Source organism: Oryx dammah, unplaced genomic scaffold, assembly GCF_014754425.2.
Source record: "Oryx dammah isolate SB20612 unplaced genomic scaffold, SCBI_Odam_1.1 HiC_scaffold_14, whole genome shotgun sequence".
Classification (NCBI taxonomy): Eukaryota; Metazoa; Chordata; class Mammalia; order Artiodactyla; family Bovidae; genus Oryx; species Oryx dammah.
Window position 1 is genome coordinate 38,108,820 of NW_024070198.1, and position 16,651 is coordinate 38,125,470.

At 44.2% G+C, this 16,651-nt stretch overlaps 1 protein-coding gene across 1 annotated transcript; it reads right to left on the minus strand.

The window, feature by feature from the left end:
- Positions 1 to 10,462: 10,462 nt before the first annotated feature.
- LOC120873860 (10 kDa heat shock protein, mitochondrial-like) lies at positions 10,463 to 10,755 on the minus strand. Its single transcript, XM_040254840.1, is given in 3 exon segments — positions 10,463 to 10,651; positions 10,653 to 10,680; positions 10,682 to 10,755. Coding segments are annotated over 3 exon segments (291 nt in total).
- Positions 10,756 to 16,651: the final 5,896 nt, after the last annotated feature.

A 16,651-nucleotide genomic window follows, 5' to 3' on the forward strand; every position in this document is an offset into this window, starting at 1 on the left:
TGCATTGGAGAAGGAAATGGCAACCCACTCCAGTGTTCTTGCCTGGAGAATCCCAGGGATGGGGGAGCCTGGTGGGCTGCTGTCTATGGGGTCGCACAGAGTCAGACACGACTGAAGCGACTTAGCAGCAGCAATACTACATTAGGGCTTTTTCCCAGGTGGTAAAGCCAATGCAGGTAGACATAGGAGACATGGGTTCAATCCCTGGGTTGGGAAGGTCCCCTGGAGGAGGGCATGGCAATCCACTCCAGTGTTCTTGCCTGGAGAACCCCATGGACAGAGGAGCCTGATGGGCTGCAGTCCATAGAGTCGCAAAGAGTCAGACATGACTGAAGCAACTTAGCACTCACACTGCAATGAGAGTTATACATAATCTAGAGATTATTTAAATTATATAGGAGGATGTGATAGGGTTACCTGCAAATACTATGCCATAAGACTTGAGTATTGCACATTTTAATATGTGGTGGGAACTGGAACCAGTCCCCTGTAGATACCAAGGGAAGACTGCATTTGAAGTATTTGGTAATATATCAACACCAAATGGGGCTTCCCTGGTGGCTCAGTGGTAAAGAATCTGCCTGCAATGCTGGAGAACCCAGTTCAATCCCTGGGTCTAGAAGATTCCCTGAAGGGGGGCACGGCAACCCACTCCAGTACTCTTGCCTGGAGAATCCCATGGACAGAGGGGCCTGGTGGACTGCAGTCCTTAGGGTCACACAGAGTCATATATGACAAGCAACTAAGTAGCAGCAGCAGCAATAATACCAAAGGGCCATTTAGGTGCATGAAAAGTATTTAGAGTCTGTTACCATATTTTTGAATGAGTAAAGGTATAATGTCAATTTCCAGGATAAATTTACCTATTAAACTCAACTAACAGGTATTCAGTACCAGCTAACAGCCATAATATAAGATGCTGGGGATAAAAATAAGCACGATGCCTCCTTTCATAGAGATGATGATTCACTGGTGAAAATAGACTAGTACACAAAGAGGGACAAGATGGGATCTATTCTGGGCCTGGAGAAAAGCATAATTACTTGCTGTTGATTAATGCTCACTTAGTGGAAAACAAGCAACCTGAATAATGCTAAAAGCCACTCAGGAAGTGGCAAAAGGATGTAATCAGGCTGATGAAGGTTTTTTTTCCCCCTAATCAAGCTACGTTTATACTGTATATGACTGGATACTTTCTCTAATACAGTGTTGTGTAGGATTTTTCTGACTTGAGTGGAATAAATAAGGTTCTCAAAAAAAAAACAAACAGTGGTTGTTAAGGGTACAACTGAAGTACTACATTATACATATTTGCAACATAATACGTCACAGCTTTAAAACAAGTATCGTTTCACAGTTTACACTTTCACATTCATTGTTTACAAGAATGCTATAATGAAGGTATTTGTACTGAACATAATAAATTTTAGAGTTTCTCTGTCAAACCACTGGCACCGGGAGGTGGATCCGTGACCAACTAATTTTAACCCACGAACTCCTTCCATCCCAGAGCATGCTTTCTCTGTCTCTTCCTCTCCCTCTCTCTTCCCTTAAATTCTCGCTTCTGGTGCTCACATCATCAGTCTAGGCCATGTTTGATTCCTTCATGCTGTGGCCCTTTCTCTTCAGTCATCTACCAATCCCAGGTCACAGCCCCTCAGTTCCTTGGCTGTTAGTTCTGGTTCCCTGTCACTCTCTCCAGCATCACCACTGTAATGCTTGGTGGGCTCTGTATCCAAGTAATTGATCCTGGCAGATATCCTGGCCACCTGGCCTTCACCATTGTGTCCTCTACCTGACCTCAGCCACTCACACAGCCATTGATACCCTAGAGTCTAGACCAAGAGTCAGCACTCTTTCTATAAAGGCCCAAGTAGTAATTATTTTAGGTTTTGTGGGCCATGAAATACCTTCAATTCTTGGAGCAACTGTTCTTGCTAAAAGGATAATACTCTTTTTTTTTTTAATGTGAAAAACCATTCTTATCTCAAGGTTATATAAAAACAGGCTGCAGGCCCAGATTTAACCTGCAAGGCCATAGTATGCTGACCTCTATCCAGATCTTGTCACACTAACTATCTCAGTTCCCAAATCTAGATTTCAAGCATCTTACTTTCTGACCACCCCCTGCTGTGGTTAATTCTATCAGATCCCAACTGGAACAACCCTGCTGCTTGACTGGGATTTATTTGCAATCCACTCATCCAGTGTACCTCTTTTCTCTGCTCTCAGCCCCCATGTTCTCTGTTTCCTCCAGACCCAACTTTTTCCTTCTTTTTTATTTATTTATTTTGGCTGCACCTGGTCTCAGCTACAGCTACAGCACGTTGGGTCCTCAATCTTCAGTGCAGCATACAGGATCCCTAGTTGCAGTATGTGGGATCCAGCGCCCTGACCAGGGATCAAACCCAGGCCCCCTGCATTGAGCATGGAGTTTTAGCCCCTGGACCACCATGGAAGTCCCTCCAGGCCCAACATGGACTCCATCATTTAGTTATTGTCTGCTCAGTTCTCTATTTTACCCCAAACCCTGGCCAATTCAACCTTCTACCTACTCCTGCCTGCAGCCTCATTTGACTGGAGATGAAGGCACAGCCACATCGAGAAGTCTCACTTCAAATTCACAACCACAAGCCTCAACGAGTGCCATGCTGCTGCTCACCCATCCTACTGCACTTCTCTCGGCCTTGCTCTCACTGTCCTAGATGACCAGTTCATACGTTTCCCTCTCTCTAACCTCCAGGCCCTCCTTTCTCTACTTTCCACTGATGGCTGAGAGAAAACAGAGGAGAAATTAGAGAAGTTTGACACTGTGCCATCTGCTGCCCACTTTCATCTATGCTCAGACTCTCTGCCTTCCCTCCTATTACCATTCATTGATGCTCCTATCTAGGGTCAGCCCTTACCTACCAATGTGTTGGATTCTATCTCCTCTCATACACAGAGATGATCGCTGTATCTTCCCTGAAACACTTTCTCCACTTGACTTCCAGGATCCTCCTTTCCTGATTTTCTTCTCACCTCTCCATCTGTTCCTCGTCCCTCTGACTTGTAAGGTTGAAAAGTTTCGGAGGTCAGTTCCTGGACCTTGTTCCTCCTCTAACGGCCTTCATCTTTTGGTTCTAGCTCATGGTTCTAGATGCTTTTGCTGTAAGCATCTTTGCTGCAAGCATTTTTGCCCCAAATATTTTAACCTCATAACTAATTGGCCATAGGCAATTTTGCTGTAAAAGATAAAACAATGGGAGGGAAAAAGCTAAAAGAACAAAAAGTAAAGGAGAGACATCACCTGGTAGCTCAATAAAGACATCCATAAGGTCACTGACTAGAAGAAATGCTAATACTTTTCAACTTATTGAAACCAAACTGTCAAACCCCAAACTGTCAACCGGTTAGTATATCCTTCATGGCAAAATTGTCTTATGGCCAATTTGCAGCGAAAATGCTTGCAGCAAAGACGCTGACAGCAAAGACACCCAAAATACTAGCTCATAGTTTTACAAATCACATCTGTGCTGTCAAGTTACAAAACTGTAACACCAACACTTGACCTCTTTTCCTGAAAGCCCAGCTCACACCCACATGTCTGTTTGACACATCCATTAAATGACGCGCAGCGTACACCCAGCCTGCGCCAAACCAGATGCCAGATCTCTCTGGCTCCATCCTGCTCTTCTCACCATCCCCCGGAGAACAATCACAACCCTGTTTCTCTGGTTGCCTAAGCCACAAAAATGTTAAAGACATCCTTGACTCCGCTTTTCTCTGTCATATCCCCACGTCCAATCAGCCCATCAACAAATCCCATATACACCACTTCCACAGCTATCCAATGATGGTCTGAGTCACCATCACTTCTCAGCTAGAGTGGACAATAACCAGCTAGCTTGTCTTTCTCTTTTCACCTGTTTTTCTCCACATAGCAAGGAGGGGGATCCTTTTCAAAACAAAAGTGAGTTGATCGTGTCAGTCTCTTAATCAAGACCCTCTTGTGGCCGCCAGATCACTCTGTGAAAGTCAGTCCTTATAATGACCTGCAAGACCCAACACAGCCCCTTCTCTTCCCTCGTCCCTCTCACATCATGCCAATGTCACCTTTTCAGTAATGTCTTATCTCACCTCTTTAAAGTAATAATAACCTCCCTTCTTTCTATACTTCTTAGCACCCTTCTAGCCTTTCATTTCCTCCATAACATTTATTTATCACCATTTGACCCCTGATATATTTTATGAGTTTATTTCTTTACTGTCTGCCCCTCTAAAAGGTAAGTTTTTTGTTTATTTGCTTGTTTGACTGTGCCATGTGGCCTGTGGGACTTTTAGTTCCCTGACAAGGGATCAATTCCAAGCCTTCAGCAGTGAGAGCAAGGAGTCTTAACCACTGGACTATCAGGGAATTTCCTAGAATATAAGCTTGATGAAGGGAGGGATTTATGTCTGTTTTGTCCAACTGCTGTTTCTGTAGCAACGGTAGCAGTACCTCACGCAGAGTAAACATTCAGTAAGTCAAAGTCATTTGCATAAATGACAGTTGGTTAAAGCAAGCCTTCTATATTATAATTGCCCATCTGCACATTTCTCCTGTGTCGCCCTGGAAGTCCCTTGAAGGTAGTGACTGGGACCGTTCATCTTTGTATCTGGATGGTGCCTGGCTCATGGTCACACCCAGAAAGTGTTTGGTGTGTATTTCAGAGCACATCAGTGGCACTGATACTTTATGAAAATAAACTAGGTCCAAAACCTCACAGCCTGGCGTTTCTCACCTTGAAAATGTCCAGCTGGGGTTGGGAAGCCTTTAAACAGTGGTATGCCCAGGGCACACGTGGAGTGCACTGTGCTTATGCCAGGCAGTTCTCACCTCACTGAAAGTTTGGGTTCTGCAAATTTAAAGCAGGAACTTGAAATGCAGATTCAGTTGAGTATATTTTTTAGCAGAAACATGTCCTGGTGATATATTATTACTGATTGGGAAACATGCATCTTACACTCTGGAGTCTTCAATTAACATTCCGCTTGCCTTGGGGCTTCCCTGGTGGCTCAGTGGTAAAGAACTCGCCTGCCAGTCAACACAGGAGACACAGGTTTGATCCCTGGTCCAACAAGATCCCACAGGCCGAGGAGCAACTAAGTCTGCTCCACAACTGTTGAGCCTGTGCACCAGAGCCTGTGTACCCTAGAGCCTGTGCTCCACAACAAGAGAAGCCGCCACCTCAATGAGAAGCTCACACTCAGAAACAAAGAGTAGCCCCCGCTTTCCGTGACTAGAGAAAGGCCCTTAGAGCAGCGAAGACCCAGCACAGCCAAAATAAAAAAAATAATAATTAATTTAAAAATAATTTTTTAAAAGATAGTGCTTGCCTGTAGAAGAAAGCGGAAGAGAGAAACAGGGGCTTGTTTATGGGACATGGAATACATGCTCACACAGGCCAAGGTTAGCATGCCATGGAACCCAGCTACTGCTGGCGAACTTGGGAGATTATGCTCAAAGCTGCACAAACCAACTACAGCCAAGGAAGCAGAATGAGTAAGACACTGTGCATAGTGGTTTTGGGTGTGGTTTAAAACAAGGCTTCTCTGTGAAGCGTGTTAAACATGATTAGAAGGAACCCTGGAACGTGTAGACTTTCATCTTGGGTTTGTGGATGTTAGATTATCTTCACATGGACCTTTTCATTATATTATCTTCTCATGGAGCAGCTAAAACAGTCCCTCCACGGAGGGCCCTTTCCTAAAACCAGCCCATTTTAATTCTCCACAGAGCATTCAGCGCTAACAGGGAGTTTTCTTTGTTTCCTTGGTTACTATCTGTCTTATTATGCTACATAGTAAGCTTTAAGAGGTCAAGTTTGTCTTGTTCATCATTGTATCTCCAACTCCTAGAACTATGCCTGGCACAGGAGGGATTCCATAACTATGAGATGTGTAAATAAATGAAGGAATGGAGGCTGTGGTAGACAGACTTGTAAGATGTGGTTTACACAGCCTGTTTAATACCTAAGACTGTAAATGTGATGGGGTATTACTGCTGTGCTTCCCTGGTGACTCAGATGGTAAAGACTCTGCCTGCAATACAAGAGACCCAGGTTTGATCCCTGGGTTGGGGAGATCCCCTGAAGAAGGGAATGGCTACCCACTCCAGTATTCTTGCTGGGAGAATCCTATGGACGAAGGAGCCAGGTGGGCTACAGTCCATGGGTTCGTAAAGAGTCAGACTGAGCGACTAACATTTTCACTTTTTTTTTTAGGTTATATTATGTGTCACAACTGACTTTAAGAAGGGGAGGCTGGGACTTCCCTGGTGGCCCAGTGGATAGGACTCCATGCTTCCACTGCAGAGGGCCCAGACTTGATCCCTAGTTGGGGAAATATCCTGCCTGCTACATGGTGTGGTCAAAGAAAAAGGGGGGTGGGGGGTGGGGAAGGCGGGTTCATTATTTGGGTGGGCCTAACCAATCACATGAGCCCTTTAAATCTGGGTCTCGAAGTCAGAGACAGAGTAGGAAAGAGATTCAAAGCATGAGAGTATCTGGAGGGAGCTACATCAAGAAAGACTGTGGCAGGGAGTGGAGGGCGGTCTAGAAGCTGAGAGCATCTCCCAGGCAAAAGTCACCCTGTGAACAGAGGCCTCAGTCTGCGAGGAACTGAATTCTGTCAACAACTTGGATGAGCTTGGAAGCCGATTCTTCCCCAAAGCCTCCAGAAAGGAAGGCAGCCTGGCCATCAAGTCCCTGAACAGAGAGCTGTCACACAAATCTACAGAACCGGGAGCTAAGCAGTGGGTATTGCTTTAAGCCGCTGTTTGTGGTTACCTGTGACACAGCAAGAGAAAATGAATCCAGAGACCTTAACGGTTTTCTCCACAGTAACTCACAGAGGAAAAAAGACTAAAACACTCTGGAGTCTGCTTTGCAGGAGGTGAAAACCGAGGTACCAGCTAAATGGAGGAAAAGGGCAAGACTGTAATTAAGGTGTACCTACAAATTCAGACAGAGCCAAAGCCTCGTGAGAGCTGAGACTCTCTGAGACTGTGAACATGTTTCTGTACTCCACATTGGTGTTTTTAGAAGTAGAGGTATGTTTCATTTCCTAGGGAGCCAGGATTATAAATACATCTCAGTTCTTCCTATGAGCACACCAGATTTGGAGTCAATTGTGACTTAAAACCCCCACTTTGCCTTTTAACTTCACATTGAGCAGGTACTCTCTCTGAGTCTCAGATTTATCAGCTCTGAAATAAGCATGATGAGGTTGTTGTGAGGTTGAGTAAGATACTACATGTATGGTTCTCAGTACCACCCCCGATACAAGCTCTCTAGAAATCATTTTCACATATATACATACAAGATGGGTAAAATAATCAGTGCTTGAAATAGTCACAGCCTCTTTCTGGCCCCTCGACTGCTAAACTATTCTGATGTTGACTAATGAGCATTCCCTGCTTCCCTTCCCCCTGTTTTCTAGATATTTTATTTTATTTATACTTTATTTTCTAGATACTTTATTTGGTATGTGGAGTAACCAATCGACCAATCGGGAGGACAACTAGAGGAATAGGGTAGGAGATTCAAGGAAAGGGATGAGATAAGAGACAGAGGGCGTGGGAAAGGGGGTGGGAAAACAGGTTAATGGGAGTGAAAAGGAAAGAAGAGAAAAATGAAAATAATGGAAAAAGTTATTTGTAAGGAAGAGCAGAAAGAGATATGAGAACCCGTGCCAGATGAATGAGAGATAGTTTCCCAAAATATGAGTCAGTGCCAACACAAATAGATGATTGAATAACTAAATAGATGCAAGTGAATAGAGAGGTTTCCCGAGGAGAATTTTACATAATTTATATAGATATTTTGCCCTCAAGAGAGTGGAGCATAACCCTCCACTCTTGAGGTGTGGGTGGTGCATAGTGACTTCTATCCAAGGAGAACAGTACAGACAAGGGGGAGAGGGGTGGCTTTACAACAAACACAACCTCAGCCAGGTGAGCAAGATTTCTTGTGATGAGACCTGCACTTGACCTCTGTGGTCCTCCTAAATGCAAAACCCAGGCTTATCATGAGAAAAACATCAGATAACCCCTAACCAAAGGGCAGTTTCCTCCTCAAAACTGTTAAGGTGATCAAAAACAAGGAAAGTAGAGCCAAGAGAACCCTAAGGACACATGTTGACTAAATAGGTTTTCCTCACTAGAAACCTGAAACAGAAAGAATTAGGTAAAAATTATGGAAATCTGGATTAAATATGGATTTCAGTTACTAATGTATCAACATTGGTTCCTTTTTAGTTCATTTTTTAGGTATGACAAATCTACTATTGTGATATAAGATGTTAATAATAGGAGAAATCGGGTGAAGAATAGACAGTCATCTGGGACTTCCCCAGTGGCTCGGCGGTAAAGAAGCCACCTATAATGCAGGAGACCTGGATTCAATCTCTGGGTCGGGAAGATCCCCTGAAGGAGGGCAAGGCAACCCACTCCAGCACTCTTGCTTGGAGAATCCCATGGACAGAGGAGCCTGGTGGGCTACAGCCCATGAGGTCCCAAAGAGTCGGGCAGGACTGAGCATGCACACTGCCATGCTCGCATATATTAACCTCAGTATTATTAGCGCAACTTTTCTGGAAATCGAAAACTGTTCTAAAACAAAACATTTATCTCAGGTTTCAGCACCAAAAAATTTTTTTAATTAAAAATTATAAAATAAAATGTTTTAAAAATATGAGCAGAAATACATTTTAAGATGTATCACTGTAGGTAATAAATCTCTGGTCTTTAATGTTCTTTGAAAAATGCAAATAAAGATCAGACTTCATTTTAACTGCATTTTCCTTACTGAACTGTTTCTTTTAATGTGACACAGCTCCAAAGCTGGACTTCTTGGGGCCTGGGTTCTAGTCAGTTTCCAATATAAGCATCCTGAAACCTTGGAGAGTACAAGAACGACCTCCTCTTGGCGATGTTCTGGAAGCCTCGAATAGGCTGGAAGCAAGTTAACCATCAAGATAGTGTCAGGGTAGTTGATGGAACCCCCTTCCGGAGGTGACTTTCCAGTCCCCAGGCAGGCCTGGAATCCCTTAAAAGAGCTGCCACCCCGCCAAAGAAGTTCTTGGCTGACATGGTGCCTGCTGCTGCTAAGTCGCTTCAGTCGTGTCAGACTCTGTGTGACCCCATAGACGGCAGCCCACCAGGCTCCCCTGTCCCTGGGATTCTCCAGGCAAGAACACTGGAGTGGGTTGCCATTTCCTTTTCCAATGCGTGAAAGTGAAAAATGAAAGTGAAGTCACTCAGTCGTGTTCACCTCTTCATGACCCCATGGACTGCAGCCTACCAGGCTCCTCCGTCCACGGGATTTTCCAGGCAAGAGTACTGGAGTGGGTTGCCATTACTTTCTCCAGACATGGTGGCTGCTTAAATCCAATTCTTGAAACAGATGAAAAGAAGTGCCACACTTGGAGCACAGGGACCCGGGCATTGGAACATTTGTGGAAAACACTGGGTCCTTTATCCACATGCTCAGACAGTTTGGGCATTTTCCAAACCCATATCGATGCCAGTGATTTCTTACTCTTTTCCTAAAGAGCAAGGGATAAGCAGGCTGTGCAAACCAGACGTAGCAGGCCAAAGACCGCCATCCTTAGAGAAGCCTGCTGAGAAGCTTAGGCCTGGGGCTGGTGTCTGGGAAGTCGGATTTGCGGGTTGCTCCTACCATTCTCAGAATTGATAAGAATGACTGTCTGCACCTGAACTATTCATACACGAAGTGGGGCTCATGTTGAACACCTGTTTCCTTGTGAGAGGCTGGAATTTTGGTATGCGTTGAGCAGGAAGTGCCTCTGTGACCAGCCCTCAATAAAAATTGCGTGTCTCTAATGAGCTTCCCCTATGCACAGCATTTCACATGTGCTCTCACTATGTGTCATTGGAGAAACCAAGTGCATCGTACGTGACTCCACTAGGAGATGATTCTCGGAAGCCTGGACCTGGTCTCCTCCAACTATCACCCCGTGCCTTTCCCCTTTGCTGTCTGGCTTGTATTCTCCAGCTATAATAAGTTACAGCCATGAGTACAGCTATGTGCTGAATCCTGTGAGCCCCCACATGTCATTGAACCTGGGATGGTCTTGGAGATGCTCTCCACATCGGGGTGCCATCATTAGTTTGTTATAAAGGAGAGATGTGGAAATTATTTACATGATGAAATATTTCAGTGGAACGGGCAGATGCCAATTCAATAGTGATTTATTTCAGTCTACAGGCTTCCCAGGTGGCACTAGTGATAAAGAACCTGTCTGCCAATGCAGGAGGCACAAAAGACACGGGTTCAATCCCCAGGTTGGGAAGATCCCCTGGAGGAGGACATGGCAACCCACTCCAGTATTCTTGCCTGGAGAATCCTATGGACAGGGGAGCCTGGTGGACCGTGGTCCAAGGGGTCACAGAGAGTCAGATGTGACTTAGCACGCACTTTTAAAGAATGTCACCACCTCTAAATGAAAAACAGTCTTTGTCAACTAGAAATACTTTGGTACCTCCATATTCTGGGAGAAGAAATTTATCTCCAACTTTCTTGGTAACTGATTGAATCTCTCTACCCCTTCCCTGAGAACCCAATCCAGCAGCTACTACTGTTGCTTGCCGTACTTTTCCTTGCAATTTGTTTTGGAAGCATAATGCCACCACTGGTCAGTTTCTGCTGCACTCCTTTTGACTAATACTTGGACAAAGAAGGAAAGAAACTTCCTAAATGCCTGTCCTGCCATGACTCTGGCCACCATCGTTTAGTTCATTCTCTCCACAAGGCTACTCTTATCTATAACATTAGCATAAAGATTTTTCTTGGTCCAACCCTTATTAAGACAAACACAGAGGAAAATAAGATTAGCCCCATTTGATTACTAAGAAAACAAGCCCAGAGAAGATTGATTTAACAGCTACGAGGGGCAGAGCTAGGATTAGAACTCAAGTTTGTGTTGCCACACCCAGCAGTCAGTCTTATCACCAAAAGTTGGGGTGCCTCTCCTCTCTCCACCCTCTGCTTCTTCCCCTTGACGCTGGAGAACCTGTCTGGCAGGTCTGACCACACCAGGAAGTAAAAGGGGAGGGAGAAAATTCCAATCACACTTTGCAGAGACAACCTCTGCTCTCCCTACCCTGTCCCCCTTTCCTCCCGGTATATACCACCATCTCCTTCCAGTCCTTTGGCTCAGTATCTACCTGTCATCATCTCATCCTCATTTATTTTCTGAATGCCTCCGGAATGTGCCAGAAACTAAGGTGACACCGATGGGCCTTGGCCACAGGGGGCTGTCCTTAACTCACTCTTAGAGGAAGTACTTAAGGTGCCTACAGCAGAGCCACCTGAACAGGGCAAGAAAAGGCTGTGCTCTCATCCTGCCCCACCTCTGAGGCTTTTTTCTCTTTCCACAAGTTAGCCTCTCTAGGTCTGAAGTCCCAGAAGCAATAGATCTGGTCATGTGTTCCCTCTTCTGTGTTCCCACCTGTTGTGAGATGGTCACAGATATGAACTGTGCTCTACCATCTCCCCAGCCTTTAGTCCACGTCACAGTCTGTTTTGCAGATGCTAGCACACTGAGCAAAGGAAATCAAGTCTTACTGATTCTACATTCTTGTTAATTTAATGGAAACTGGTTTCCCAAATACCATACCAGTTAGCGTGGTAATACTGGTTACCCCAAATACCACACAAAATTATTATGTATTTGGGGCTAAATGTGTCTTTAAGATTCAGCAAAGTGGTGAAGTGGAAAAGACAGGATATCTGGGGTCTACAGATTTAACAAATTTTCTTAATTTTTTTCTATCTACCATGTTTCACCAAGTCTAGAAATGCCATCAATGATTAAGCATATCATTTTATGTAGCATTAAGAAGAAAAACACTTCCAGTTATAATTATAGGATCTGTCCCAGTTTCAGAGATTTAAATATTTGAACTCTTGGATGCAAAGAAATATAGCATTTTTAAAATTGTGAAATAAAAGCAATAGGAGGAGAAAAAAAATGCTGAAGTCTTATCTACCCAAAGAAAACCACTATTACTAATATTTGAATTTTTTCCTGTATTTTTACAGTTATGGACCCTTGTTGTTATTGTTTAGTCATCCAGTCCTGTCCAACTCTCTGCAACCCCTTGGACTGCAGCACGCCAGGCCTCCCTGTCCCTCATCATCTCCCAGAGTTTGCCCAAGTTTATGTATATTGCATCTGTGATGCTGTTCAGCCATCTCATCCCCTGACACCCTCTTCTCCTTTTGCCCTCAATCTTTCCCAGCATCAGGGACTTTTCCAATGAGTCATCTGTTCAAATCAGATGACCAAAATACTGGAGCTTCAGCTTCAGCATCTGTCCTTCCAGTGAATATTCAGGGTTGATCTCCCTTAAGATTGACTGATTTGATCTCCTTGCTGTCCAAGGGACTTTCAGGAGTCTTCTCCAGCACCACAGGTTGAAGGCATCGATTCTTTGGCGTTCTGCCTTCTTTACAGTCCAGCTCTTATAATCATACGTGACAACTGGGAATAGCCTTGACTATATGGATCTTTGTCAGCAGAGTAATGTCTCTGCTTTTCAACACACTGTCTAGTTTTGTCACTGCTTTCCTGCCACGAAGCAATCATCTTCTGATTTCATGGTTGCAGTCACCTTCTGCAGTGATTTTGGAGCCCAAGAAGAGGAAATCTGTCACTACTTCCACCTTTTTCCTTCTATTTGCCATGCAGTAATGGAGTCCATTCTAAAAGAGATGAGTCCTGGGTGTTCTTTGGAAGGAATGATGCTAAAGCTGAAACTCCAGTACTTTGGCCACCTCATGTGAAGAGTTGACTCATTGGAAAAGACTCTGATGCTGGGAGGGATTGGGGGCAGGAGGAGAAGGGGATGACAGAGGATGAGATGGCATCACCGACTCGATGGATGTGAGTTTGAGTGGACTCCGGGACTTGGTGATGGACAGGGAGGCTTGGCGTGCTGCGATTCATGGGGTTGCAAAGAGTCGGACACGACTGAGAGACTGAACTGAACTGAACTGAACTGAATGGAGCTGAATGCCATGATCTTCGTTGCTTTAATATTTAGTCTTAAGCTGGTTCTTTCATTCTTCTCCTTCACCCTCATTAAGAGGCTCTTTAGTTCCTCTTTGCTTTCTGCCATTAGAGTGGTATCATCCACATATCTGAGGCTGTTGATGTTTCTCTCACCTATCTTGATTCCAGCTTGTAACTCATCCAGTCTAGCATTTCTCATGATGTGCTCAGCATATAGGTTAAACATACAGAGTGACAGCAGACAGCCCTGTCATACTACTTTCTCGATCTTGAACCAATCAGTTGTTCCACACAGGGTTCTAACTGTTGCTTCTTGACCCACATATGGACCTTACAGATAGTATATTTAAAGCCTTTATGTACTAAATATACAAATTTATAAATATTTGTAAATATATATACTTATGCACTATACACCCTACCCTGCCTCCTGAGAAACCTGTATACAGGTCAAGAAGCAACGGTTAGAACCAGATATGGAACAACAGACTGGTTCAAATTTGGGAAAAGAGTACATCAAGGCTGTATATTGTCACTCTGCTTATTTAACTTATATGCAAAGTGCACCATGCAAAATGTAGGGCTAGATAAATCACAAGCTGGAATCAAGGTTTTTGGGAGAAATATCAACAACCTCAGATAGCAAATGATATCACTCTAATGGCAGAAAGTGAATAGGAACTAAAGAGCTTCTTTATGAGGGTGAAAGAGGAGAGTGAACACTGGCTTAAAACTCAACATTTAAAAAACTAAGATCATAGCATTCAGTCCCATTACTTCATGGCAAATAGACGGGGAAAAAGTGGAAACGGGCAGATTTTATTTTCTTGGGCTCCAAAATAACTGTGGATGGTGACTGTAGCCACAAAATTAAAAGACACTTACTCCTTGGATGAAAAGCTATGACAAACCTAGACAGTGTAGTAAAAACAGAGATGTCACTTTGCCCACCAAAGTCCATATAGTCAAAGCTATGGTTTTTCCATAAGGTGGAGAAGGGGACAACAGAGGTTGAGATGGTTGGATGGCATCACTGACTCGATGGACATGAGTTTGTGCAACTTCAGGAATTGGTGATGGACAGGGAAGCCTGGCGTGCTGCAGTCCACGGGGTCACAAGGAGTCAGACACAACTGAGCAACTGAACTGAACTGAACTGATGATTTTTCCAGTAGTTATATATGGATGTAACAGTTGGACCATAAAAAAGGCTGAGCGCTGAAGAATTGATGCTTTTGAACTATGGTGCTGGAGGGCTCTTGAGAGTCCCATAGACACCAAGGTGATCAAACCAGTCAATCCTAAAGGAAATAAGTTGAAGCTCCAATACTTTGGCTGCTGCTGCGAAGTCACTTCAGTCGTGTCTGACTCTGTGCGATCCCACAGACGGCAGCCCACCAGACTCCCCCGTCCCTGGGATTCTCCAGGCAAGAGTACTGGAGTGGGGTGCCATTGCCTTCTCCAATACTTTGGCTACCTGATGCAAAGAGCTGACTCATTGGCAAAGGCCCTGATGCTGGGTAAGATTGAGGGCAAGAGGAGAAGGGGGTGACAGAGGATGAGATGGTTAGATAGCATCACTGACTAAATGGACATGAGATAGTGAAGCAAAGGGAAGCCTGGCATGCTGCAGTCCATGGGACTGCAAAAAGCTGGACAGGACTTAGTGACTGAACAACATTTCTAAATATTTATATTTGTATTTTATTATACAGTCTATAGCCCCAAACCTTCCTTCACAGTATCCCCACAGCCCCCATGCTCCTCCTCTGAGGAAACCACTGTCAGCACTTAGATGTGCATCCCTCCCATCCTATACGTGTTATATATACACATAAGTACACACCGAACTTAGAACTTTACCAGGCAGATATTTTACTACTGAGCCTCCTGGGAAACTAGCAGCACTGTAATGATAAAGTTTATGGGATTATAATGAGTTAGTTCAAATATGTCCACCTCCCTTTCCTTCATAGCTTCATAGCATTCTGTTATGTACTATTGTTTTGATTGGCTAATTTTCACGTTTGATTTTGAAGCCCAAGAAAAGAAAATCTGTCACTGTTTCCACTTTTCCCCCCATCTATTTGTCATGAAGTGATGGGACATTTGTAATACTTTATTTCTGTTTATTTTTTTCCACTGGGCCTCACTGGCATGTGGATCTTAGTTTCCTGGGATGGAACCCTCGGCCCCTGCAATGGAAGCACAGAGTCTTTGCCATTGGACCACCAGGGAAGTCCCTGTAATACTTTATTTCTTAAGCTGGGTGGTAGTCATAAGTTTTTCTTAGACTGGTATTTATGTATGAAATATTTCATATTAAAAATTTTTTTTAAAGATCAAATGAGATGAAGAGTGAATTGTTTGCCTATAGACTCCAAGGGCTTCCCAGGTGGTGCCAAGTGATAAAGACTCTGCCTGCCAATGTATCTCAATGCATGAGATGCAAGAGACTCAAGTTGGATCCCTGGGTCAGGAAGATCCCCTGGAGGAGGAAATGGTAGCAACCCACTCCAGTATTCTTGCCTGGGAAACCCCGTGGACAAAGGAGCTGGGCGGGCTACAGTCCATGTAGAGGCACAAAGTCTGACACAACTGAGCGCCAGTGCACAGACTTAGACTAGACTCTAAGGATCCTTCCCTGATGAGTTTTGTGTGATTTGGGTTTCGAGACACAGAGAATCCAGAAGGAAGGATCCTGGAGCCACCCAAATAGTCTGGCTTCTTCCTATCATTCAGATCTTTGTTCAAATATCCCTGAGGGAATCCTTCCGTAACACCCATTTCAGATCACCACATGTCCATTCAACTCTTTAACAAGCAGCACTATTTTACTGCAAGAGCCTTATCACTCTGGGCTGTTTTAGTCCCCCACTAGAATACTCTGTCTTGGTCAACCCTGCATTTCCAAAGTCAGTTTAAATCCTCAATTTTTTGGGGGGTGGGGGCGGGGTATGTCTGGATGAATAAGCCAGTGAATGAATGGGGAGACCTTCCCTTCAACCCAACACCTCTTTAGGGCCAGACCGGCAGGCAGAGGTAGAATGAGGAAAGCCTGAGGGGAAGAGCAAAGATTAGGGTGGGCTGAGGATAAAAATGAAAGGGGAGAGTGAAAAAGTTGGCTTAAAACTCAACATTTAGAAAACTAAGATCGTGGCATCCGGTTCCCATCACTTCATGGAAAATAGATGGGGAAACAGTGACAGACTTTATTTTGGGGGGCTCCAAAATCACTGCAGATGGTGACTGCAGCCATGAAATCAAAAGATGCTTACTCCTTGGAAGAAAAGTTATGACCAACCTAGATAGCATATTAAAAAGCAGAGACATTACTTTGCCAAGAAAGTTCTGTCTAGTCAAAGCTATGGTTTTTCCAGTAGTCATGTATGGATGTGAGAGTTGAACTATAAAGAAAGCTGAGCGCCAAAGAATTGATGTTTTTGAATTGTGGTATTGGAGAAGACTCTTGAGAGTCCCTTGGACTGCAAGGAGATCCAACCAGTCCATCCTAAAGGAAATCAATCCTGAATATTCATTGGAAGGACTGATGCTGAAGCTGAAACTCCAATACTTTGGCCACCTGATGCGA